At 44.6% G+C, this 26,875-nt stretch overlaps 1 protein-coding gene across 3 annotated transcripts in view; it reads right to left on the bottom strand.

The window, feature by feature from the left end:
• The window catches only part of TBL1X (transducin beta like 1 X-linked), a 943,441-nt gene that overhangs the window by 299,070 nt on the left and 617,496 nt on the right, over positions 1 to 26,875 (bottom strand). For all 3 annotated transcript variants that reach the window (XM_069640382.1, XM_069640381.1, XM_069640380.1), the window contains exon 5: positions 22,698 to 22,843. In XM_069640382.1, coding sequence (XP_069496483.1) covers positions 22,698 to 22,843 — 146 coding nt within the window. The remainder of the gene's footprint in view (positions 1 to 22,697; positions 22,844 to 26,875) is intronic.

Here is a 26,875-nt window from a genome sequence, read left to right as displayed (position 1 = left end):
AATACTAAACATGTTGGGAAACTGAGGGACCTGGCATATGTGCTTGCTAAAAGAAGGATTGCCATGGGCTGGAAGCAGTGCCACAAGCCGCGGGTTGAGGTATGGTGGCGGGATTTGCAAAAATGGGCAGAGGTTGAAACGGTAGTGTGGCACGAGGCATGTAGCAAGTGCGGGGAAGAAGAAGTGGGTAACCTGATGGCTTGGAGAGTGTTAATAACAGGACTGTTTGGCACAATAATAGATCCTGCAGCTTCGAAAGGAAGCAATATCCGGCCACACGCAGCAGATACAGAACGAGAAACGCAAACAAGCTCTTGAGGGGGGAGGGATTTGGGGAGCAGTAATGTGCTTTAATTGATGTTCACGAGTCTGTTGTAAATTATGATGCAAGTTCGATTTATATTGTTTATTTTTTTTCAAAATAATAAAAAACCTTTTAAAACAGGTTTTCAAAAAAACATACGGACACCATTTATGACCATTCTTAAGACCAGTCCTCCAAACATCAACATGACTGAGAAAAGCTTTGGCCAGTGTGGCGGGTCTGAAGGTGGAGACAGACTAGAAGTTGCCATTTTCAATGTGTATTTATACAAAATAATAAAAGACGACCTAACTTTTCTTAAACTATCAAGTTAACTACCTAACACAACTAACTAGGATGTTTGTCATCAGTTGTGCAGTCCAAATCAAGTCTATTCTCTGTCCTAAACTAAGCTGAGCTGTTCGTACCACTAATATTAAACAACTCGAGTCCAGGAGAATGACTCCCTTCTCCAGGGTACTTTTTCAGCAAGTCTCAATCAATATATAATCTTCAGATATTTCTTGGCTAGCTATTTGAACATTTTGTTCAATTTACTTACGGGACTCTTCCATGTCCCAGGGTTCCCTTTCTTTATGGATGCTCCATTATCTTGAGGTCCTTACACTGTGTCTTTCCTGCAAAAAATAAAAAGTCTCTGTCCAACTTCAAACTTACACTTTGAGGCTTACAAACATTCTTCTCCTCAGTACAAGCCTTGGTCCTCTTTTCACTTGGCTTTGCACTGGGACCTGTACGATATGCCCAGTACATACAGGTTCTCCCTCTTCTCTTAGATTTGTATTTCACTGGGACGAGTAGCATGAATCCAGTAGTTATTCTCACTACTTATATCACTTTGTACTCTGCTGGGACGAGTATGAAAAGTCCAGTAAGTGTTCCCAATTTGCTTAGTAGGATTACTCCAACCGTTATATTCGTTCTTGGGACGGTTGCAATTATTGTTACGCCTATCATCATCGCCTCTATTCCTGGGTCTCCCGCTCTCCCAGTTAACTTCCTTGTATTGGGGCTGTGTCACTGGGACGGCGTTCTCCTTCGCTTCGCTCCTTCTGGTGAGGACGGTCTGTGTGCTAAGCTCTCCTAACACACTTCAGAGTGCTTCTTGGTAGGTGGTATTGGCTACAAGAGGGGGTTTCTCCCTCTCCCCATGTTGGCCACCAGTTCTCTGTGCTTCTCTCTCTCTCTCTCTCTCAGCTCCTCTCTATCAGACATGCTTCCGCGTGCATATTGTAAAATGGTATCGGCTCAGAGGGGGATTTTTTCTTTCTATCCCAGTCTCGGCCACAGATTCTGGGTTGCCTGTCCCGCTTGGTACTACCATCCAGCAGACAGAGACTCACTGATCTATCTTTGGAACAGTGAGGCTTGGACAATTGTTCCTCCCAGCTTCTCCCGTGCTTGGGAAGTAGCGTTCCCTCGAGTTTACCAGCATTCCTCTCACAGCTGGTTTGAAACTAGAGTCTTTCTCCTCTGCTCGCTCTCTTCCCACTCTTATGACGCAAGTCTGGGACTTTCCCAGTGTCTTGTGGAAGTCCTCCTTTAGGTTCAGAGACACATTTGTTAACACTCGCTTGGGTTTCTTTGTCACAGTACCAGGCAAGTACTTATCTTTAGATAGGACATCACAGCAGGAAATGTACAAAGTTTCTTCCTGCTTTTCTTTCAGCAGGCTTGCAGTTGGAGGAGTATAGACTGAGGAGGAAAGGGAGTTCCTCATTGGAACGGGAGTCCTTCGGGAATGGGGGCAGTCTGTCCCGGTTGCGCTCTACCCTTAGGGACGGTATTGGGTAGCTGGCTCACCTCACTAGACTCACAAGAAAAGGCTCGCCCCTGGGTGGAAGTAACCAAATCCCTCCATTTGTCACACAAGTTTATTAATTTCTTGTCAACTACCATCTATGTTGATTATAGAAGCCTGCCCAGTTCAGTTTAACAAACCAACAAAGAAAGCTTATTTAAATGACACATCAAATCACTTCCTTTTATTAACATAAACCCCATTGTATTCTGAATTCAAAAGCAGGTGCCAAATTTGCATTTCAGAAGTGGATTTCAATGAATCATGTAATGAGTCAAGTGAGCCATTTATAAACAGGGATATTACTCAACAGGTGTTGAGCTAGTGCAATCCCTCTCCACTGTGACTAAGACTGGTACTTCACACAGAGCTTGTGAGGGCTCAATGGATTCTCTTTCTTCCTTCTTTCACTCTAAAGTTATTTGTAAAGACATTAAAGACAATTCTGCATGGACTGTGACCAGACAGACCATGCCTGACCTGCCAACTCCTAATACCTCATGGCTCTCGTTCCCTGTCTTTTCTGAGCAAGATATCTCTAAAGCTATTCATGGCCTTACATCAGCCTCTCCTGCAGATGCCATCCCATTGGATGCGCTCAAAGGCATCGACAGATCTGATTGCCCATATTACAACAGCAGTGAATTTGTCCTTTCAAGACGGGCGGATCCTGAGGTCTTTGAAGCATACACGTGTGCTTCCCATATTGAAGAATCCCTTGTTGGATCCAGCCATGCTGGCTAACTTCCAATCCATCTGATCTGCCTAGTCAATCAAGGCAGCATAGGAGCTTTGCTCCTGCTCAATCTGTCAGCCGCGTTCGACACAGTGGATCACTCTACACTGATCTCCCATTTGTCGAAACGCTGGCCTTGGGGGCCAGGTGTTGAACTGGTTTGCAGCATTCCTGGCTGACCGGTCCCAGTCAGTTTTCTTGCCACCTTTCTGCTCTGAATCTATCTCATTGTTTTGCCCAGTTCTGCAAGGATCAGCCTTGTGTCCAATCCTTTTTAATTTTTATATTCGCCCTCTTCTCTTTATTATGTCACATGGCTTCCGCTTTTACTCTTATGTGGACAAGCAGAGCCTGGTTCAATTGCATCTTTCTTGCCCTGAAACCGCGGCCCGGCTCAGGAACTGTTTAGAGCATTTGGGTGCCTGGATGGCAAACAACTCACTAAAACTTAATGGCAGCAAAACAGAGGTCCTTGTGGTCGGAACAACTAGTGCTCTCACTTATTGGACTGATTTTGGCCTGTTTCCTTCTCCATCCCCTGCAGTGAGAAATCTGGGAGTAAAGTTTTAGTCTTCTCTTACTATGAGAGCAGGATGTTGCGCATTTTTTGGAATGTTCTTCCCTTCATTGCTGGTCACTTTCATGCCCCTGTGGTAGTACCGTTAGTTCTCAGTACGGCTGATTACTGTAACTCGCTGTACTAGGGCCAGCCACGCTATCCGATAATTCGCCTTCAAATGCTCCAGAATGCAGCAGCCAGAGTAGTTGTGCGCACTCCAGCTCGCACTCATATGTCACCACTCCTGAAACAGCTACACTGGCTCCCGATTGAAAAACAGATCTTGTTTAAATCTATGTGCCTTGTGCCCCAAGCCTTCTACAAGGTAGGAGCTCAATACCTTCAGGAAAAATGTGTTCATTATGTTCCTGCTCGGCCTCTTCAGTCTCAGACGGCTCCATTACCATCGGTCTCCCGTGTTAGACGGATTCAGACCGGCAGTCATGCCTTCTCTGTGGCAGTCGCAAAAGCAGGGAACCAATTGCCATGGTCACTTCATGCAACCACTAATCACTTGGCCTTCCAGAGGGCCGCGACAACTCAATGTAGGTCTGCCCCACCTCTCTGCTCAGCGCCAAGATGCCTTTGGGCGTTCTTGCGCTTTATAAGACTATATAAGTTAACATTAGCAGTAGGCAAAAACAGCAAATTGCTTAAAAACAATGAACTAAGTCAAACTCTGAAAACAACTCAAATGGATAGAATAATCTGTTAAAACCAAAATTATGATATTCCAATGATGGAGATTACCAATAAGGACAAAAGAAATACTTAAAATCATGGCCTCCAGGTCGATTAACTTAGTTTGTCCACTCGACTTAACCAAAATGCATGCAACCCATGAACTGGAAAGGGATATACTTTGTATTGAATAATCTTGGTGACATGACAAAACACTACCAAAACCATGTTCCCAGATTTGCCCATCAAAATAAAATTGCTTGCAACAGATTGGGGACTGTGGGAGCTGGCTTGAAATGGTGAGCACACTGAACGCCAACTAATAAGTGTCACTGGTCGTGCATCACGGATGAGCATGGGTGAGCTTGGGCCCTGTGGAGGTCACTCTTCCTCCTTCGGGCAACATTAGCTGTGTGTACACACAATGTCAAGTGTGCTTAAGAATCACTTTGGGGTCTCTGCATTCGGAGATCAAGCTCTGGCTTGCATCTCCTTGGATTGCTTGCCAACTACTTTTTCATAAACTGTCCCAAGATCCAGTTTTAACACAAAAGACACATGGTAAAATAAATATACCATATACCTGCACAATTCAAAGACCAGATGTCACCAAAATGGGTTCATATAATGAAGAAACTCATGAATAAATACGCAAGATGCTCCCAATATCCATGCTGACAAACATTCCAAGTCGTGGCATTCCTTCATGCATCTTTCGCATAGCAGCACTACAGTGCCGGAATTTTCCCCAACACTTCCTGTAATGCAGGAAGCTTGCACATTATCACTCCGATATTAAACATGGTTACATTAAGACCATTGGTCAAATGGTCGAAGTGCACGAAAAGAAGTAGTGGAACTATGTTCCCTGCTGGCCTGCACCCACTCCCCACAAACCCCATCGCCACGCCCTCTCCCACAATACAAACCCCCAAACACTTGCACCTGCTGCTTAGGGGAACGTTCGGTGCAGTGCACTGAAAGTGCAAGCTGCAACGTCTTCCTACACTTTTATTTTAAAGCGAAACCGTTCCGGAACGGTTTCTTTTTAAAACTAAAAGTACAGGAGCTGTAAAACGTAATCTAAAAAAGTAGAGGAGCACCGCTCCTGACCGCTCACGCTCACTTCGACCACTGACCTGCAAAAAAACTCCACACGCTAGATCGGTGCCCCCCCCCCTTCCAACACCTTCACCTCAATCGTGTCACCAGACTTGCCTCTTCTCAAGAGCACATTTCTTCTGTGAGCTAACTCCCTTACCCGCGCCCTCTCTTCCTGTGCTGCAAGTCACTGTGGCTGAGGCAAGTGGGTTCTCGGGATTGTGGCACATCTAGGTCTAATGTTGATGTATTAACAGCAAGGACAGCAATTCGGTTCAACTGTAGTCTCGACTCTACACTATGTTTGAAGGGCTTCCTGCCCCAAAGCCTGGCCCTTGTGCAGTTGGCAATGCAGAAGAACGACGCTGCGAGGTCCCCTCTCTCAAACACAGTAAGGAGGCATGTCCGGATTTCTCCTCCTCACCACTGTATCATCTTTCACATCCCATTCAACTGCGTGTTGGAAAATGTATTGGTTCAATTCACAATAATCATTTGTTAAATGAAAGCACAGGCACCGAGACATGTCTGGTTTAAATGGGGGTCTTCTAGCCACTATAATTGCAGGGAATCCATCGGCAAGGTGCCGCAGAGGGAACTGAATAGCATGCTTTTACAGGAACTGGTCTGGTGCGGCGCCGGCAGAGCTCAAATACTTTACAACGAATGACATGATCAGGGCTTTCATTTTTTATTTTTTCCTTAATCCTTACCGCATTCTGAGACTTGCAGTCTAAGTCCCACAATGCATTATCAAAAACTGCACTGGCTGAGATATTCAAAGCTATTTGCGACGTCTGTGCAGCTGGGGTTATAGGACCATGCTGCTGAGAGGCAGGCTATTATGTAGCCTCATCCTGACGTGGAGCCGGGAATGTAAGCTGAATCCTGCTGCTAGGCGCTGTGCCTCAGGGGCTGCAGTGCCATGCTGGTGTCAGAGCTCTTTTGTGCTTTGCAGACAAGGATATCAGAGTTGTGATGTGGCCAAGTCTTCCAGTCACAGACTTGGCAATCATAGTGGCATCCTGCCCTCCAAACAAAAACCAAAAAGAAGTGTCCACACCTTGGAATGCAGGCAATAGGCAAACTTGCCGGAACCCTGTTACTCTACCGCCCGCCCCCAGACCACCCGTGCTCGCCACAGCCCAGTTACTGCTGAACTCCCAATTTGCCCCAATTGCGTCTTCCGAAGCTGCCAGTTGGTTACATTACATCGCATATTTCTCTAAAAAGCACTTGCTCTCATGCTGGCCTCCAAATCATCACCAGACATCTTAACAGTAGACGCATTAGATCCATCAGTGACAGAAGCAACTCAGTGCCCTTCAATTTAGATGCCCCACATGGCAAACAAACATCGGCGATGGGGTACATGTCAAAGAGGTAAAGAACAATGAAAATGCCACAAGACTCCTAATAAAGTACATTTGTGTGTCTTGCCCTTTTAAAATTATTTCACTGTAAATAATAACTAGTCTTTCTATTGTCAACGTTCTTACATGTAATGTTTTTAAAAACAATTCTAAAAAACCTCAGAGACAAGTCCCCTGGCTTAGGAAGATCAGAAGGGGTAATACACAAGGGAAGAAAGTCATGGGGATGCTTGCAGCACTCCTAGCTAGCGCTGCGCAAGGGGAACCCCGCAGCTCCAAAGCGGGGGCCAGTAACCTGTGCCCTATGGAAGACATAAGGAGAGGGGGCAGAACAGCTTTGCTGTGCGCAAACCCCTCCTTCCATGCATTTGTTGTCCCGAAGATTCCTGGAGCCAGGCAGGAGGAAGGACAAGGTGGGAGTAACACCTTGGCCTGCACACCAAGGAGGTGCTGAGCACCCAGGGCAGGGTAGGCAAGGAAACAGGTAGCCAACAGCAAAAGAAGCACCTCAGGGTGCAATACGCCGTTGGCGCCAGCCAGCTGGGCTGGACAACAGCCCCCACACAGGCAGAACAAAGCCCAGGGTCAGCCCCTGGGACAATATGAGGAGCTGCATTTGCAGCAAGAAATCACAATTCAGTTTGGAACTCTGCACGGAGCCCCAAACAAGTACCCTGCTTACGCAGAGTACTTTCTTTTATGGACATTGACCTGGTCGCTCCAAGTTTGTGAAACGTGAGCTTGGCCTTGCTCCGTTTCGAAGCTGTTGCCTCATCAGATTCCTGTTTTGCAGATTGCCCAGAAGCAGCGCTGCCACCCTTTATTGGATAAAGGAAAAACGGGACGACCGCAATCGCCGGGAAGAAGGCTGTGCGCCTTGTTCGGGTCTGCAGTCCCCTTTCCATGCCTGGCATGCTTAAAGGACCTGGATGGCACATGCTATATCCGCGGACTACCAATTAAAGTGGGGTGAGGGGTTTAAACTCAATGTAAATCATGTATTCTGAAATTGTGGCTCTTAAAAGAACCTTTTCTTTGGGATTTGTTTAGAAATAGACATGTTTTCCTTTTATCTACTAAAATAACATCATAAACCATGCTTGTGTTTTTTATAACTACTACTGAAACTGCCTCAAATTGTTTTCCTCATTTTTATAGCCTACACCTAACAAATGTTTTACTATACACTCCACAGTGTCCCTTTTAATTTGTTCACACAAACATTGTCAATGCATTTTGAACATTCAAAAGAAAAATCTGATTGGCAAATTCAGTCAAATGCACTCCATCGATTTGAAACGAATTTTAGCCATTCAACTTGATATTTTCATTGTCAAAAGATGCCATTCCTAAACCATATAGAAAACCACATACACCTGTATTGACATGCTGCCTAGCTTTTTCCATTTGTGGACAAAACAGGTTTGGATTTCTTCATATTTGGCTTTAAATCATTTTGGGAAAAATAATCTTTGCAGCAGTTATCTTTGCAACTGGAAACAGTTCCATTAGGCTCTCCAGCATATCCTTCATGGCAAACTGCAACAACACTGCAGTCACATAGCCCAAACGGCTACCTCCACAATCCATAATATCTGGATGTTTAAAGTAAGCCATACTCTCACAGAATGATAATAAGGTCGTCCACTGTAACCCACAAAATACATACCAGGAAAAGTCCAATTCTTCCAATCCAATAGTAGCAGAAATGCCACAACATTCAGAATAAAGCTTCAATGAATGGATCCAGGAATCTCCCACCATCCACACACTCCGCTTCCTCAAATCCATACTAGTTCATCTCAATACAACAACAGTGTTTCACACACAAATGTTGTAGCAAACATAGTACATCAAATTTACTATTTATGAGGGTCAAAATAGTAAACCTATATGTACAATTGTATGCAATTAAAGTTTTTGAACTATCTTGTGTAACAAATTATACTGTTTTTTCACAGAAAAAGAACCAGAGATTCCACCTTTACTACCACATGCAACTAAGTAGAATCTGGCCACTGGCCACAACCACCACAATAGAATTAAACTATATGACAAGTACATACAATACACCTGCAAACAACACTCACCCTGAAACCTCTGCACTCCCAAAGACGTCGGAGGACAGTCAAAATGATTGCGGGCTTGCCAGCAGCTGCACTATTTTTTCACCTATAAAAACAGATCCCTATCAACTTTTTTCAACCCCCCCTCACCCTTTCCAGGCCCTCTTTCGGCCAAAAAAACATCCCAAATGTATTTCCCACACCATTTTCTCACCATGCGTTCTGCGGACAGACAGCTGACCGCGGATCCAACATGGCGACAGTTTAAAAAAATCTGACGCACCTCATTTTTTTGAGCATTCAGTCGGCATGTGTTTGGAGTCCACACACATCGAGCCACCCATTATTGGTCCAGAGGCATCAGCAGACTCAGAATCAGGAAATGAGTCAGCAGAAAGGACCCACATCACATTTTTTTTACTTACTTTTTGGCCATTTAAAAAAAATAAAAACTGCTGGACAGAGTTGCACTTAATTTACAAAAGCATGCCTTCGGGAAGAAGCCACCCCTTCCGTCACATAATTGGTATTTTGGGATTCAAAATCTTATTTTTGCAATAATCTCAGATTCGTAATGAGTGCCTAAGAACAACAGACTCAATCTTGCTCCATCCTGGGATTTTTTTTAGGGATGCTGCATACCAACACTCCTCAGGATTGTAAATGTGGCTTGCTGGGGAAAAGGGCCAATTTCAGATGCTGTTCAGTCTCATCCTCTGTACCTCCCTTTCACTGCCTCTCCCTGATCATGCTACCTGCTTCCTATCTCCTACCATCTCACCTCCCTTCCTACTCCCTCTGTTCTTCACACACCTTCACACACCCGCTCACCTTTCTCGTCCCCTGGCTACACCCCTCTTCTACCCACTACACCCTTCTTCTAAATACACCCATCTTCTCTATACACGCCTTGCCACACACCCTTTCCCCATCTCTTACCACCTTTATACCCCCTCTTGCTTCAATCCACACTCACCACTACTGTGTTACACTCTCCCCACCCCTTCCATGATACACATTTTCTCTCCCTCCAATACCCACACTTCTCCATCTCACTTTTTCACTCACCTTTTACACAGTCACCCCACACACTACACGTCACACATACACACAACTGGTACCACTCTGTCAAATAGTTCACCTGTCCTCTGCTCCTATTCTGCCACCAACTATCCAGCACTCTACTTATGCATCCATTCACCATTGGGGCTCTCGGTCGACCTACTCACCCCCTGATCACGCACCTGCAACCAACACTCTGCCCCTCCTTCTCTGGCAGTAGCTCTGGTTGTCAATCTTGCAGTACTAGTGGTGCGGACTACTTTCAACATCTCTCTCGGCAGCACGTGGCCTCTATATCATGGTCTGGAGGACACCAAGTGTCACAATATTGTCGAAAAGAATATCATTTCGTGCCTCCTATACTGTATGAACATATGTATATTAGCCTACGCCAAGCTGCTTATAAGCCACTTGCGAGGAAATCCGTGTTACAAGATCTTGACCTTAGATCAGTATAAGCCACCATTTTAGGTCTATCTGCCATTTTAGATTCTCCCTCTAAAGTCACCCTGTGTTCTAAGATGGTGGACAGTGTCACTCCGAATGTAACATGGCCGCCTTGACCTCTGTGTACGAACTAATATGTAACTTGCCTGCAGGCCACATGTTGGGGTCATGAACTGAGACCTTGTCCTTCGCTGACCTGTGTATAGAGGATTACCTGTGCCAACAAAGCTAATCCGCGAGCATATGTTAAACACAATGTATTCAAATACCGAAATGTGAACACTTATTTGACTACATTGTATAAAACGGTTTGAGAAGGCTTAACGAGAAATCCTAAGACATACTGTTGCAATTTTGACTTGTTAGTGAATGTATTAAAGGTAAACCCTAAATGTATAGATGTATGAACTCAGCACAAACCCTAAATCAGTGATGTATTAACTTGGAAGTGGGTTGAACATCATGATTTCCAGAGTATAAAAATTGTGACTATTCTAATGTACAGCCCCACTCACTGAGCACACAGAACCCAGCTGGAGTTCGTTGTGTTGTACTGAGGGCCGATAGCTATCTGTTGCTTTGTTCTTTGAAACTGTTCAGTATAAAATAAAGATCTTTGTATGTTTCTTTGTAACCCGCGTTTGGTGTATTTCCTTTTGGGGTACTCCGCCTCGATATCTTTGTTTTCACAGTTGGTGCCCGAATAGGGACCCTCAAGATTGATGCCGGATCGTCAAAGGTTGACACAGGCTATCGGACCGGGATCAGATGGTGTAACAAAATAAAAGGGGGCCGCTTTCCGAAAGAGACACGACACCTCAGCAGCGCTGCAAGACCCGATCCCAGGACGATGAGCTTGTGGTCCGAGACGGCATCTTGACGAGGGTCCACTTATCGAGGCGGGCAGATTTGCCGAAATCACCAAACACGAGGTAAGATTAGTTAGAAAAGAATCTTTGAAATCCGATCGGACCTCCTTAGGATTGATCAGGCGAGTTGTGACCCGATTCGCAAGTATCCTGATAATTTGTTTTAGCGCATTGTATCTGCAAATACAATTATTGACCAGGTAACACCAATATTTTGATATGCCTGGGAAATTGTCTACCTGCTTCAAGGCGTTATTCCGCAGCGATAGGCAATCTTTGGAATTTAGCCGTCCGGCACCACAGGAGGGGTCGCCGGCTTGTACTATGTAATGTAAGCATGGCATTGGTAGTGTAGTGTTTAATGATATTTGGCACAGACAAACTAGACATGCTTCCGAACTTCAGTGGCTGATGAATGATAGTTTTGAAATCCCTCGTATTGAGTATTTAGAATCCATTCTATTAAAGAAAAAGGCTAGACCTGCAGCAGTCGATGTTTTGCAGAATTGGAAGAAAGAAGCTTTGTCTCAGCTTAAGAATAGAGAAAAACATGAGCGCCGTCATAAGACGAAAGCCGAAAAGGCGTTGTTATATGACCAGGATAAACAGTCTGAGTCAGCTAGGCTTTCTCACTTGGCATTCAGAAAATCTATCCTTCTAAAGACTCATGTTTCTGACGAATTTATTGATAAATTGTTAAATGAACGAAGGCTTGGTGCCACTGTGCCACCTCCGTATGTTGCTCTTCCTGCTGCTTTGCCTCTTCCTGCTGTTATTCCTGCTCTTCCTGCTCTGCCTGTTGTTCCTGCACCTCCTGTTCCTCTTCCTCCAGTCGTTGTTCCTCCTTTTGTTGCTGCTCCTCCACCTGCTCCTCCACCTCTTCCTATTGCACCAGTAATAGTACCTCTGCTGAACTTGCCTGCTCTTCCTCTTCCAAGTGGTCCTGAGCCGCTTATAGTCGATCAGGGAGCGGGATCAAGGGTTGTCACTCGCAATACTGTACCTCCAGAGACGAAACGTAACTTGATTGCGTGGGCTAAACATTGTATGGAGAGAGATGATCAAGCTGATGTTTTTGCCACACTTTCTAGTATGGACAATTTTCCTGAGAAAAATGTTTTTATTGAGGGATTAGGGATTCACTAATGCGTAATGTGGGACAGACTAAACCATACAGATCTCCCACAAGGGTTGAGGGATCTGAACACCTTAGCGCTTTCTAGAGACACTGTGGAGAAAGTACAAGAGCATGTTGAGAGGATATTTGAGTATAGAAAGGAGTTGGAAAGTTTACAGGATGAGGATAGTATGTATGTACAGAAACTGTTCCTTCCTTGTCGTAAATCGATATCCGAGGAATCACAAATTTGTACGAGAGATGCGATGGATCTCAAACATGTCGATAACTCCAGTTGAAGTATATGACACGTATAGTGAGTATACACCCGAAATGTAGAGGAAAGTGATACAGGTAATAATAGAGTACCTGCAGGATGAATGTGTAAAAAGGAAGATTTGTTGTCCCACAGAGTTATTGAGTATTCATAAGAGCTTTTTCACTTGACACTTCTTCGACTGCTTTAGCGCTCGTTTTGGCTCTGTTGCTTAGTAAACGTTCGGAGTTGCCTACTTCTCAGTTGCCTATGAGAGAGGTTCCTCCGACATTTTTTCCCGAAAGTTGAGATTGGGGCTGATGCTGTAGCAGTTACACCTGCTCGAGATATTCCTGCACATTATGTGTCGCAGTTTGTTCACGACCCATTCTCAAGACAGGAAGTGAACACCATTAGACAATCTATTCCTGACATTAGGAAAAATCCGACAGGGTTCGATAAAGAAATAGAGTCTGTCTTGCAATCCTCAGTATACACCTTAGGTGATATTGATCTGTTATTTCCTGTACTCCTGCCCGTAGATTTGTGGAAACAAGTTAGGACTATAGACGACGTACCAGGGTTGGGAGATACATGGGCTAACATAATTAGACTCAATGGAGAAATGCCAGCTGGCGAGAGACCGCGTCAGGTGATACTAACTTTACCTGATAGAATCATTGCAAAATTGAAAACCATAATTCCCGAAAAGAGAATTATTTGGGACAAATTTACGGCCTGTGCCCAAGGGAAGTCTGAGGGTGCTACCGAGTTCTTTAATCAGTTCAAACAGGTATTCTCGGATTTCAGTGGACAAGACTTAGGCACAGAGTCTGGGAAAAGATTATTTGTAGACACATTTGTGCGTGGATTGTTGCCCGACATCCAGTTGCAAATGATGTCTTCTGAGAGCGCTTGGCAAGTGAAGTCTCAATCAGAAGTACTGCACATGGCTCAGTACTATGAGAATCACGTCAATAATGAAAAAGAAAGTTGAAAAAAGAAAAGATGATTTGAAGACTAAAGTATTATTGCAGCAAATTGTTAGAGGCCCTAGAGGGGGAGGGGGGAGAGTTCGCAGATTAGAGGTCAGTATGTTCCACAAGGAAATGTGCCCTTGGGTCCTGTAAACATTAACCAGTGTCCCTATTGTAGGCAAGTGGGTCATTGGCATGCACAATGTCCGGTCCTTCGGCAAAGGTCAAACACCACATTTGGAAATATGAGTAGACGATCCAGAGGTCGCCCCGGTGTAAGGGGCCCTGGTAGGGGTCAGTTTGTACATGATCCACAGCAACCTTTTTCACAGGATAATCGGGTACCAAGTAAGGATACGAGAAATATTTTTGATCTTCCTTCTGCCGCTTACCTCTCTGAAGATCTTCCTTTTGATGATATTCTGTTTCGCTATGATTACCAGAAGTAGGGTTTGGAACCGACGCCTATTCCCGTTAATCAGAAAGGTCCCTACATTGAAATGGTAGTGGGAAATAGGAAACATCTATTCTTGATAGATACAGGGGCCGTGAAGTGTTCCATTGAGCATTCACGGAGTTCCAAACATTCCACTGTCAGGGCACACCAATGTTTCTGTAGGGTTTTCTGGCACACCAGTTGTTAGTCCAGTTTCTTTGGATCCCTTCACGGACCACTGTCCACTCCTTTTGACTTCGAATTGTGGAGAGAATTTTCTGTGGTTGAATTTGTTGAAGGAATTAAATGCGGTAATTCATTGTTCTTCTAATGGAGTGCGTTTGACGATTTCACCACAGCAACCTTCTGTCTCTCAATTCTTAACCAGACCTTTGCCGCCAGAATTCAGTGATGTACCAGAGAGTTTTTGGGCAATTGACGACAATGATGTCAGTGTTTTGCAGATCGAGCCTGTTAAAATATAGTCTTCAAACATGGAGTAAAGCTGCCACGTATTCCACAATATAAGATTTCAGTTGAGGGTGAACAAGCTTTGAAATGCATTTTTTCCGATTTTGTGCATCGAGGGGTGATTGAGGCAATTGCAGGTAATTTGTGCAATAGTCCAATTTTGCCCATGTACAAAAAAGGCGATAATGCAATTCCATTTCATAATTGATCTACGTGCCATCAATAAGATTGTCGCTCCGCAATTTCCAATTGTGCCCGATGTGACGACGATATTAACTATGATTCTGGCTTCAGCTACTTACTTTAGTGTTGTGGATCTAAAGAATGCTTTCTTTAGTATTCCTATACATAAGGACAGTAGATACTTGTTCGCGTTCACCTTAGGGGGACGCTTGTTTACCTTTACCCGTGCACCACAAGGTTACACGGAAAGTCCTAGCATCTATAGTAGGGCTTTGAAAGAACAGCTCGATACCCTTGAATTGCCCTCTACTTGTGCACTGCTTGAGTATGTTGATGACTTACTTTTGGCTGCCGATTCCGAGAGCGCTTGTAAGGAAGGCACTGTGTTTTTACTTATACATCTGGCTAAACATGGACACAAAGCTTAGCTAAAAAAGTTTCAATACTGTTGACAAGAGGTCGCCTATTTAGGCTATCTCCTGTCAAAGGAGGGAAGAAGATTGGCACCTGAACGGATAAAACTCTCTGGCAGGTCTGCCCCAAATACGCAGAAAATCGTCAGAGCCTTCATAGGAATGGCTTCCTACTGTAGGTTGTGGATCCCAAACTTCTCACTAGTGATTAAGCCGATGTTATCTTTAATGAAGAAGGGCATTTCTTCGCCATTGCCGTGGAACATGGAGCACCAGCAAACATTTGATCTGCTCAAGACTGAATTGTGCTCGGCACCGGTTTTGGGCACACCAAACTATGAAAAGGCCTTTGTGCTGTTTGTGCATGAATGTTATTGATGTGCTTTGGCTGTATTAACGCAGGAACATGGAGGGAAGAATAGGCCATGGGGTTACTTTTCCTCCGCCCTTGATCCTGTAGCATGCGCTTTGCGAAGATGTTTGCAAGCTGTCGCTGCTGCGTCTGTAAAAGAGTGAGGGAATGGTCCTAGGCCATCTTCTAACCCGGATGGTGCCTCACTCTGTAGATTTTCTATTAAATAGAACTCAAACGCAACACCTCACTTCCGCACGGTTGACGAGTTATGAATTGATCTTGTTTGCTCCTCAAATACAAATTGAGGTGTTGTGTTCTTAATCCGCCTGAACTCTTACCTTTCCCGCAAGGTACTGCTTGCAGTGACGAAGAGTCACATGACTGCCTGTACACTACCGAACAAGAGACCAAAAGGTAGAATTGACCTAAAAGACACTCCTTTGAATAATCCACAAGGGCAGCTGTTTTGTGATGACTCCTGCTTCAAACGTCCGGATTGTACATCCACATCTGCTCATGCAATCACCACATTGAGCATGGTCATGGAAACCAAGAAAATCATGCATAACTCTGTGCAGGCCGCTGAGATTATAGCATTGACTCGAGCTTGTGAACTTTCTGAAGGGCTTACTGTGAATATATACACTGACAGCCAGTATGCCTTTGGAGTGGTTCACAACTTTGGTAGACTTTGGTCAGAAAGAGGGTTCTTAACTTCACATGGTACAAAGATCCAGCATGGCTCCCTAATAGTACAACTGCTCTCAGCGCTTGCACTTCCCACTCAGCTGTCGTGAAATGTGCAGCACATCAAAAGATTATAGATGATATAGGAAAAGGGAACGCTTTCGCTGATCAGATAGCTAAACAGACTTCACCAACCTCTCTACATTTCAAGGGGGACCGTAAATGCCTATGTAATGGATGAGGGTGTTGACTCTGTAAAGAACATCCAAGCCGATGCCACACTGGAAGAGTCCAAGAGATGGGCTGAGGCTTGGGGAAACTCGATGACGACGGGTGTTGGGTGGACATAGTTGAAGGTAAATGCTACTTCCTGACGCATACATAATGATGATGGTCGTCATGGCTCATGGCCCTACCCATATATGTGCCCAGAAGCTTACAAAAATGTTGGGAGAAAGTTTGGGCAAATGACAAAATCTCTAAAATAGCTGAGCGATATGTTCAGAATTGCATGATCTGTTTACAGCACAATGTGGGAAAGGGAACATCAACTCCCAGGGGAAGTTTTGGCCCACCTTCTGTCCCCTTTGAGGTCATTCACTTTGATTTTATTGAAACAAAACGGTGCAATAACCTGAAATGTGTTTTAGTTGTCATATGTGCTTTCAGTAAATGGGTTGAGGCTTTCCCTGTCAAAGACGCTACAGCCATGACTACTGCAAAAACTATGTTAAAGGAGTACTTCCCTAGGTTTGGGCTACCAAGAGTCATCTGGTCAGACAATGGTTCACAATTTGTCGCTGCTGTAATTCTGCAGATATGTGCGACATTACAGATCGACAAACGGTTCCATTCGGCCAGACACGCTCAGAGTGCCGGATTAGTAGAAAGACACAACGGCATCATCAAGAACAAGCTCGCTAAGACGTGTGCCGGCACCAAACTAAAATGGCCGGATGCCTTACCGATCAGGTTGCTAGCTATGCATACAACCCCTCAAACTAAGACTGGACTCTCTCCATTTGAGGTGGTAATGGGGAGACCTGTTAATATCTGGAACCTTCCGAAATGTCAGTCTTTGAAAAATGCCGAAAATGTACCTTTCAGATTACTGTTGCCAGTCGACTAAAAACCTGTATTTGATTTATCACCAGGTGCGAGAGGCTTTACCTGTACGATACGAGGGCCCAGGTCATAGAATTCGGCCCGGTGACTGGGTGTTGACGAAGGCCTTTGAGCGATCTTCTTGCCTTGCACCTCGGTGGCAGGGCCCTTTCCAGGTCCTGCTGGTCACACAGGCGGCGGTGCGCGTCGCAGGCAGAAAAAACTGGATCCACGCGACACATGTCAAGAAGCTTCCACACCCGGTGCCATACGAGACAGAACAAACAGAACCCCTCACTAATACTGCAACCAACGATCCCGAAGCAGTAAACAGCAACGAGCGTGCATGGGAGATTCTCTCTGAGCCCGTGAGGCCTTGGGAAACAGCCATTTTGTCTCCACACTCTCCAAAGGTTTTGTTTCCGGAAACTGTTGCTCCGGATCTTGCATCTTCACTTGCTCTGGATACGTCACTTCCAACGGGAAGTGATGACACGTTCTCGGATCAGTACCGGGGACAACGAGGTACAATTTGCGTCCAAGGAAATAGACTTGTGGCACGGTAAGGCTGAAGGAGAAGAAATCATCAGGGGCTTGCTTTTTGCCCAAGTAATTGTTTGAAAAAGGGGATTCTGTTGGGTAGGGTTGTGGAAGGACTAAGAAGTCGCTCGGCCAGGAGGTCGCCAGCAAAAAAAAAAAAAAAACAACACTGGGGTTTTTCGTTTGAAGACTGCAATGCCTGCAACCGCTACAGCTCGTACAGGAATGATAAATTATCGTGTGACCAGCAGAGAGAATGGACAAACTGTTTGGGCCCCGAAAACGTACTGCTGTCTTTTAATGTCAATTGGTTTTATAATAGTAATTGTTTTAGGCTTTTGGTACCTGGAAGAAGTGCATCCATTCGAAACCTTGTTACCGACTGAAAATGTACCCACTGTTTCTACTCCTTTTATGCATCTGCATACTCTATCTCCTAGAGCCTCTCAGCATAGACAGAGATACTACAATAATACATTGTTACTTATCATGAATGCTACGCATGCTATTTTTAATAAGTCCAACTATTGGGTCTGTTCGCATTTACCGCAACACGGGGATAAGGGGCTAGGTTGGTATATTCATCCTTTACCTTTGACAACTGCTTGATATGCTTCTCTTGGAGCACTGTTCTTTGGTTGGTGGAACGATAGCATCCCAGGGAACTTTGATGGTACTTCTATGAATAGTTTTGAGAAATGTGTTCTTACGCCCTTGGGATGCTCGCTTTTCGCGAATAGGCGCAAGCTCAACATTGCTTCTGATAGACTGTCTCGTCCTTTTCAATCTTTGATCTCTTTCAAGATGGCTCCTATAGGCAATACGGATGCCATGCCTCCTTCTTACACTGTTAACCATAGCCTTGATTCAGTTTCTTTCTGCATACAGAGGAATGGCACTCAGTCAATGGGAAATTTTAGAGGTTGTGCCAACGTTGCGAATTTGACTGGGGAAGACAGACCTTTGTATGTAGGCGAACCAGTCTACTTTGTTTGCAGTAATGTAGCATTTCCATGGTTACCCAGGGATTGGCAGGGAACTTGTTATCTAGGGATCCTGTTACCCGGTGTATTCATAGATAGTACTGTAGAGGTTTCAAAGGCTCGTCCACGGCAGGATGAGAATGGCGACACTCCAGCACAGGTTCTGGGAGATGTAGAGAAATCCTTTGTGCCATTTTGGGGACAAATAGCGAATTCTGAAGACATCAGGAGACTAGCGAGAGTACTGGAGAGAACCATCAACCGGACCACTTACATACTCTATAATATGACATTAGAACAGAAAGCAATAAGATTAGTAGCACTTCAGAACCGGATGGATGTCATTCTGGCTGAACGTGGTGGAGTGTGTAAATTAGTGGGGTCCGCTTGCTGTGTTTTCGTGCCAGATTCCTCCCCAACTATCTTGAAGGCAATACAAAATCTGCACGTACTTAGTTCAGAAGTGCATGTTCCTGAGGGGAAATTGGGATCTTAGCGCTTGGTTCTGGGACTTCTTGGGATCTTGGGGTTGGAAAGTACTTTCGGGCTTACTGATCATTTTGGGAATCCTGTTGTTTTTTTGTTGCCGTTTACAGTGTTTACCTAGTATATGTTCGATGCTAGGAGGATGTTGCGCAATGGGACACAAGGTATACACGACGGATAAGATCTGTAAAGAATATGTGTTGAAAGAAATCCTGATAGACGATCTAATGGCAATAGATATTTCTGACAGTGATTCAGGGTGTATGGAAGTTGAGACGTGGAGTTGTTCGTAAAGTGATTAGAAGTAGTTTTAGTGCTTGGCATAGGCCAAAAGGAGGGTTTGTCGAACGGAAAATCATATCATGCCTCCTATACTGTATGAATATATGTATATTTGCCTACGCCAAGCTGCTTATAAGCCACTTGCGAGGAAATCCGCGTTACAAGGTCTTGACCTTAGATCAGTATAAGCCACCATTTTAGGTCTATCCGCCATTTTAGATTCTCCCTCTAAAGTCACCCTGTGTTCTAAGATGGTGGACAGTGTCATTCCGAATGTAACATGGCCGTCTTGACCTCTGTGTACGAATATGTAACTTGCCTGCAGGCCACATGTTGGGGTCATGAACTGAGACCTTGTCCTTCGCTGACCTGTGTATAGAGGATTACCTGTGCCAACAAAGCTAATCCTGGAGCATATGCGAAACACAATGTATTCAAATACTGAAATGTGAGCACTTATTTGACTACATTGTATAAAACTGTTTGAGAAGGCTTAACGAGAAATCTTAAGTCATACTGTTGCCATTTTGACTTGTTAGCGAATGTATTAAAGGTAAACCCTAAATGTATAGATGTATGAACTCGGCATGAACCCTAGATCCGTGATGTATTAACTTGGAAGTGGGTTGAACATCATGATTTCGAGAGTATAAAATGTGCGACTATTCTAATGTACAGCCCTACTCACTGAGCACACCAAACCGAGCTGGAGTTTGCTGTGTTGTACTGAGGGCCGACAGCCATCTGTTGCTTTGTTCTTTGAAACTGTTCAATACAAAATAAAAAGATATTTGTATGTTTCTTTGTAACCCGCGTTTGGTGCATTTCCTTTGGGGTACTCAGCCGCAATATCATCTTTTTGTTTTCACAATATGGCCATAAGAATGTGCAGAGGCTACAAGAGTTCAAAGGGGCTTATTTTAAAACAGCACAAACTCTGCAGATTATTCAATGTTACAGCGTTCAGGTAGTTCAAAGTTATTGTGCGCAGTGTAACACCAGGCTGGAGAAAGGGGAGATGCACACTATTGGCCGCCCCCTCATCTTCTGTGGGCTTCCACAAGCCTATTCCACGCATCTCTAAATCACAGCATTACCAAGCTATAGGTAACCGCTACTATCTAGAGACAAGATAAGCACTCCCGTCCCACTAACCCCCTCGCCTCCCTTGCCACTAACCCCCTCGCCTCCCTTCCCACTACCTCCTTTTCTCTAGCCACACCATATCACAATCTCTTCACCTATTTCCTACCACTACTTCACCCTTCCTGCTGCACGCCCCCTCACCACTACCATCTTGCACTCTCTCCACCCATTTCCACCATACACTCACTCTCTAATCACCCTTACACTGCTCCCTCTTTCTCGCTCACCATTTACACTGCCCCCCCCCCTTCTCGCACAACTTTCTTTCCCGCAAAATATCTCATCTGCCCTCTGCTCCCTTTCTGCCACCATCTCTCCCACATTCCACTGCTTTATCTGTCCTCCAACTGGTCTTAGTCAACCTTCACACATCCTGACCTCATCCCTGCAACCTACACTGATCCTCTATCTCCTTTTATACCGTGGTTCTGCTGGAACAGTCCCACCCAAACCTTCCTTTCACTGCAGCACACATTTGACTATGAGCCAATCTGTGCCTATCCTTTCCTCTAGGGCTTGGTTACACAGGTGAGAGGCTTTAAAAATTCTGCTTAGCCCCACCCTCATTTCCAGCACAATTTTATTTGCAGTCTCTGATGGTGCGATAGCGGCCAGGGGCTCTGGCTGCTTGTTCTTTCTGTGACTTTCTTCAGGTGCTGGTCAGTTTTATTGCCAGTCCGGTTTTGTGAGGGTTTCAGTGTCTCTCCTTTCTCCCTTCAGCCACCCACGTGAGTTTGTTTTCCGTTGCCCTACCATTCACCTGTGATTGCCAGTGGGGTGTCGGGCGTCTCTTTTCCATTTGGCAAAGAGATTACCTGTCCATTACCCGGCTGTAATTTATTCCATTCTCATGGCTTCAGTGTGTTTTTTTTGGTTGCTCCCAGGCGCCAATTGGGAGCTGTTGGCTTGAAATAGAAAAAACAGAACACAGGCCAGAAAAAGTACTGCGAGGTATCACATGACAAGGGTGGTACCATTGATGGCATTCGTGCCACCGGGCCCCCCCAAGCGATTATCCCCCACCTGCCCCCCTACTCCCCCCCCCCCCCCCCCAATTACCACTACTGACATCTGGGAGAGGCACGGATCTGGCTTTTGTCCCGGTGAGCCCTCTACACCTGGTTGGGAAGGTTCCCTGCCCCCAGTGACAGGATCATGACTAACCTTGTCCCACAAACCCGCCAAACAGCGAGGTGTGGTGGGGTTGCGTGTTGTGCCCATGGTCAGTTTAGCAGAGGATCTAGTTTTTTGGCACCATCAACAAGCTAAAGGGTCGCCTTTATTTCAGATGGGCATTAGAACATGCCTACCAAGTACTGTACCACGTGGCCTACACATCTGCTCAGAAGATTAAGCTAAGTGGAGTTCAATAGATTTTGCATGCATTTCAAAATAATATAAAATTATACTCAGCTGAACAGTGCTTTATTTTTTCATCTACTAGGCTTATCCTTGAATGTCCCCTACAGCGCCTATACTTCTCTAGCTTTGTAACCCTGTCGACTGATATCCTTTTGAGCATTTAACCTGCATAACCTGACAAACCACTGTTGGAACGGACGCCCTCTTCCTGGGTAAAGCCTCGAGGAACCTGCAAGCCGTTCTTCACCATCTCCACAACTACTTCATACATCACTGCACTACTCTGCCAAACTGGCGCACAGTCAGATTTGGTCAAGGGGCGTATAGAATCTCAGCCAATGGAGAACATATTTTAATAACGCACTTTTATAGTTTTGCGGCACTATAAAAAGCGCGTGCTCCCATTACCCAATTTAATTGTGCATAAACAATCAACCACGAAAAAATGAGATACTGAGTTAGGCCTGACGGTTTAACACAGACCGCTGCAGCATCCGCTAAACCCACTAAGCTACGGAGATGGAATGTTAAGGCAGAATAGACTACATCTATTCTAAATGTGACCAATGGCTTTGTAACTCTGCCTCTGCATCAAAGGAAGGAGGAGAAAACACTCAGTTTGGTGTAATTGCCGTAGGATAGTGTATGCTCACAACAGACAGTACTGAATATTATAGGGAAACTGGGAGCAAGATAATACAGATGCATTTCCATTCATCTTTCATTTTACGGCCATCTGGCAATTTATGAACAACTTCTGCAAAAAGCTATTGGCAAATTAGGAACAACTTCTGCAAAAGACTATTTGATTTGCAGGAGATGACACTTCTCCTGTTCAAGTTCTTTTTGGCAGACGTGCACACAGAGTATCCTACTCACCTCATTTATGCTGATCTCAGCTTCCACATACTGCAGGCCTTTCTGCAGAATTGAAATCAGGGCAGCGGGGGGCACTAGTGTTCCATTGATGTTGGACTGGCTAATGTGGCTCTCAATACCAAAAGTGAAGGCTGAATGGGAAAATCCTGTCAATAAAAAAAGGCAGAATTTTTTTATTTTTAAGCAGACATGTAAATTAAACAAACATTGAATGACAATGCAATATGAGTGCATTAATTCAGTGGATTACTTTGTTAGGAATGTACTTTTCGGTGTACAACTTGGTGGCATTGTAATAGCCATACGAATTCAACACAGCGAGCTAAACCACAAAGCAATGCAGACAGCTGCAAGGGGAAGCACGCAGCAACAGATGTCATCAGCCACATGCTGATGAAGGACTATTTTACACACTCGCAAACTGACAAATTAATTTAACTAAGAGCAAGTAAACATCGACAGTCAGGCAGGCATGGATTACATGATCAGAAAGTCCACCAGAGAGGCAGACCGACACTGGTGCACAAAAGCAGTAAGAAAGACACAAATGCAGGAAACTTTAACAAAATCCTACTAAAGTGATACATATAGAAATATCAGTGGTGGCTCGTCTATAATGGGAGACGGGGCCTCGACCCATCCGTTTTGGAAGAGTTGTAGTATCCGCTCCCTCAATTGCTTGCTACAGCTGAGGGAGCGCTTCTTGGGGCGGCTTGAACTGTCAAAGTGAAGCGTGGTTTACCTTTGACAGATCATACTCAAGAACATGCCCAATGGGCCATGCAAGGCTGGGTGTTTTGCTTCCCCAGCCTTGCTTGGCTCATTGGGGATGGAGGCTGGGGTACTGCAGCTCTGAAGGGAGGGGGGTGCACCTGCACCTCCCCACATGTACAGGGCTATCAAGGCATCCTCCAGGTGGGCACTCCGGCTCCTGCATGCATGTGAAGGATCCAGGAAGCACTCAGTGGTTGCTGTTCACATTGTGCGGAACCTGGAGGAGTGAATTATGGGCCAGCGCTGCAGGTTAAAAAAAAAAAGAAAAGTGCATGGATGCATGAATGAAAGTGTGCTGTGTGTGTGTGGATGAGAGAATTAATGTTTATGTATGGGTGGTGAAAAATGCATCCCCCTACCCCTGTATCCCCAAATCCGAGACATGGACATGGGACTCTGATTTGGGCTTGCGGGGAAGGGGTGCTCTCAAATCAGAAGCCCGCTCACCAGGACCGTGAGCATCGCTCGTAGTGCTGGTGAGGGTATTTTGATTGAGGAATGAATCGAACGGAGGCATGCTCACTGTGCTGGTTAATGCACTAATGTTAAAAGATGGCAGCTCAAACGGGGGCTAGCCTCACACTATGTATAGCGGTCTACTGCTCTCGAGCTAGGTCAGAGCTTTAAACAATAAATTAAGGGGATACAGAAAAAAACGGCCTCCTCTATCCAAACGATTTAGTTCTTCTATTGGAAGCACACAAGAGGAAAAAAAAAAAGGACTACCAAAAGAACAAATATTGATATCCTGCAAAGAAACTGCAACTAATGGCTTAGACTTTAACTCTATTCTTGGACATCACTAATAAGAAAATCACAGACCAGGAAAACCTTGTGGATGTAGAGAGGTTGCCCTATTGACTGCCTGCAGAAGACTCCACCTTAATTACTGGAACCCCTGCCTTGGGGAAACTTCTGGAGGTTGAAAGGCCATATCAAACCATGTCCCTTAGGTCAAAAACATGTCAACCACCCAGAGTTTTCATAGTCAAATTAAGATTCCCTTTTAAAGAAACAGTGAAGAAGCAAGGTAGAAACCTGGGAGAAGTGAAATGGGGAGCGAACTGTAAAATATGATCTTAAATGGCAGTGTAAAAGATGTAACCCAGACAAAGATTTTCACAGAAGCCAAGCTATTAACCAGGAACAGCCTTTCACATTATATGGTTTAACGAGCAATACTGAAGGAGACTGTAGATGTTCTGTTATCCAATATTTATACTGCGCTCTTCACCACCGTAGTGGTCTTACAGCGCCTAAACCTTGTCTGAGGGTTGCCCTATTGGGACCGTGCCTGGGTGTTGCAAGAGCATAGTCTGTTGATAGTGAGGAAGAAGGTGTGGGGGAAATAAGGAAGGCGGTATGCAAGTAAGAAAACTGCAGTATACTGAAGAACACCTGTGATGGGGTGATATGGTTGCAGTCTGAAAACTGGTTTTATAACAGATTATTTTTCTGTAATCATGAGAAAAGGCCAAGAATGTGTAGTTCATTTAAAGCAAAGGCTTTATTGTGTGGGAGCATCTAGATCGGGTGATGACTGGTAAACAATGATGGTGTGTGGCTGCATGATGAACTGGAGGTGCTCAAGCTGGTCCTGGTAATGTGGAGGCTTTCTCCAGAGTTGTTTAAAGAAACACTCCCATATGTATTGTGGGTGAGAACTGGTTTTGCCAAACCAGTTGTCTGAGATGTCCACACCAACAGTTGGGTGTGTAAAGATGAATGCCTGGGGAAAACATGAGGTAAGAATAAAGGGAAGGAAAGAAGAGACAACCTGAACTTGAGGCCAAATAGTATTAAGTTCATTAAGCTGTAAACTAGATCTAATTCACCAGCAGTGTTAAGGTAGCTGATCTTCAAAGTGAAGGGTTGAAATGTCCAGGTAAGGTGGGATAGTATTAGGTGGGATTAATATTGGGTTCAATATCAAGATGTGGGTAATAATAGAAGACATGAGGAACAGTTTATGGGAAACAATTCAACAGCTATCCCAGTGTGATTCACTTAAGTATGTAGATGAGTTGTTCCACTCAGTCAACTTGAGTGTTCATTTGGAAAAAAACCTCAAAATAAACTCCAAACTAGGCCAACTCAGCTTAAAACAAAAGATGGGACCCGGGATTGACAGTTGAGAATTATAAGTGGGATCATACTAATGATATTGAAGGGGATGTTATAATAAACTAGAGGAAATAACTTCAGTTTGAATATAATTAAAGGATGGTATAGTGAAGGTATATGTATACCCCCACATAGACCCATAATATTAGGTTTCTGTAATGCACAAGCTCACCAGCATAGTAGTCCAAAAGCGTGTAAAACCTTGGCCGAGTTGCGAGCCAACTGGACCGTGTTTTTCATGGGACTTCACTGTATTCTGTGGGTCGCAGCTCTGCAGATTGGGTGGGATATTTGCCATTAGATTATAAATCCCAAGGTAACAGATTACAGCTGGGGCTTTGCCATGATTGGCAAGCACAGTATATACACATTGAGTGGCATGCGATCATGCAAATACATCGAGGGTGAGACAAAATTGAACAGCCTATCGATCAAAGTCCTCCATCGCTTCGAAGATTTTGATTAATTAACCTGATATACAATTCATTACACTGCACAGTGGAAAGTGCTCAGTAGGTCAACCAGGGTCCTCAGCTGTCGTTGGTGTTTAATAACATGGTCTGCAATTTAATAAAGGCTGCATGTTAAAACATGACAACATGTTTGAAAGGATTAAACTAGGCTGAAGTTATAAACACGGTTATTATAACACTTTAATCTGCGCTGAATTTAATGTGAAAGGTAGAACAATTCGTAAGTGAACTGGCTGATGATTTAAGGCTGATTAGGGCAGGGGTCTGGCTATTCAGGGGGTAGATGTGTGATACCTCTATGGGAAAGAGGCCACTGAATGCTCTGTGAACTGTTCTTCCAGGGCACACAGAGGAAACATGGAAAAGGCCAGAGAGGAGATAAGGCCAGAGTGCTGCACAGAGCGTGGCTATATCTCAGAGTCCCATCTCTGCTATTAATGCAGACTGCATAAAAGGAACCACCATCAGACTGAAACCCCTTCCACAAACCAGCAGTGGCCCCCACAAGCAATGCAGCTTCCAGGTAAAAAGAAGAAAAATTGAGATGCCCACTTTGTGTACCACAAAAAAAAGCCAAAGAGTTTTTGGAAGGAGTGGATCCTGGAAATATTAGACATAAGAAACTGGGTGTAAGGCATTGAAATGGTGACCTGGACAGTCCAATGGGTTTTTATAATTTCGTATAATTGCTAGTTTTCAGTCACTTTTAATAGTCTCGTAGGATAGAACGGGACAAAATGACACCTGGGACATAATGCCATTATATTTATATACAGGGTTAAAAATGTCAAATTGCAAGCTACTAGC

Source organism: Ambystoma mexicanum, chromosome 7q (genome assembly GCF_040938575.1).
Source record: "Ambystoma mexicanum isolate Mex_15411 chromosome 7q, UKY_AmexF1_1, whole genome shotgun sequence".
NCBI classification, from domain to species: Eukaryota; Metazoa; Chordata; class Amphibia; order Caudata; family Ambystomatidae; genus Ambystoma; species Ambystoma mexicanum.
The sequence above is the reverse complement of the archived record's forward strand: the minus strand, read 5'-3'. Positions and strand labels throughout refer to the sequence as shown.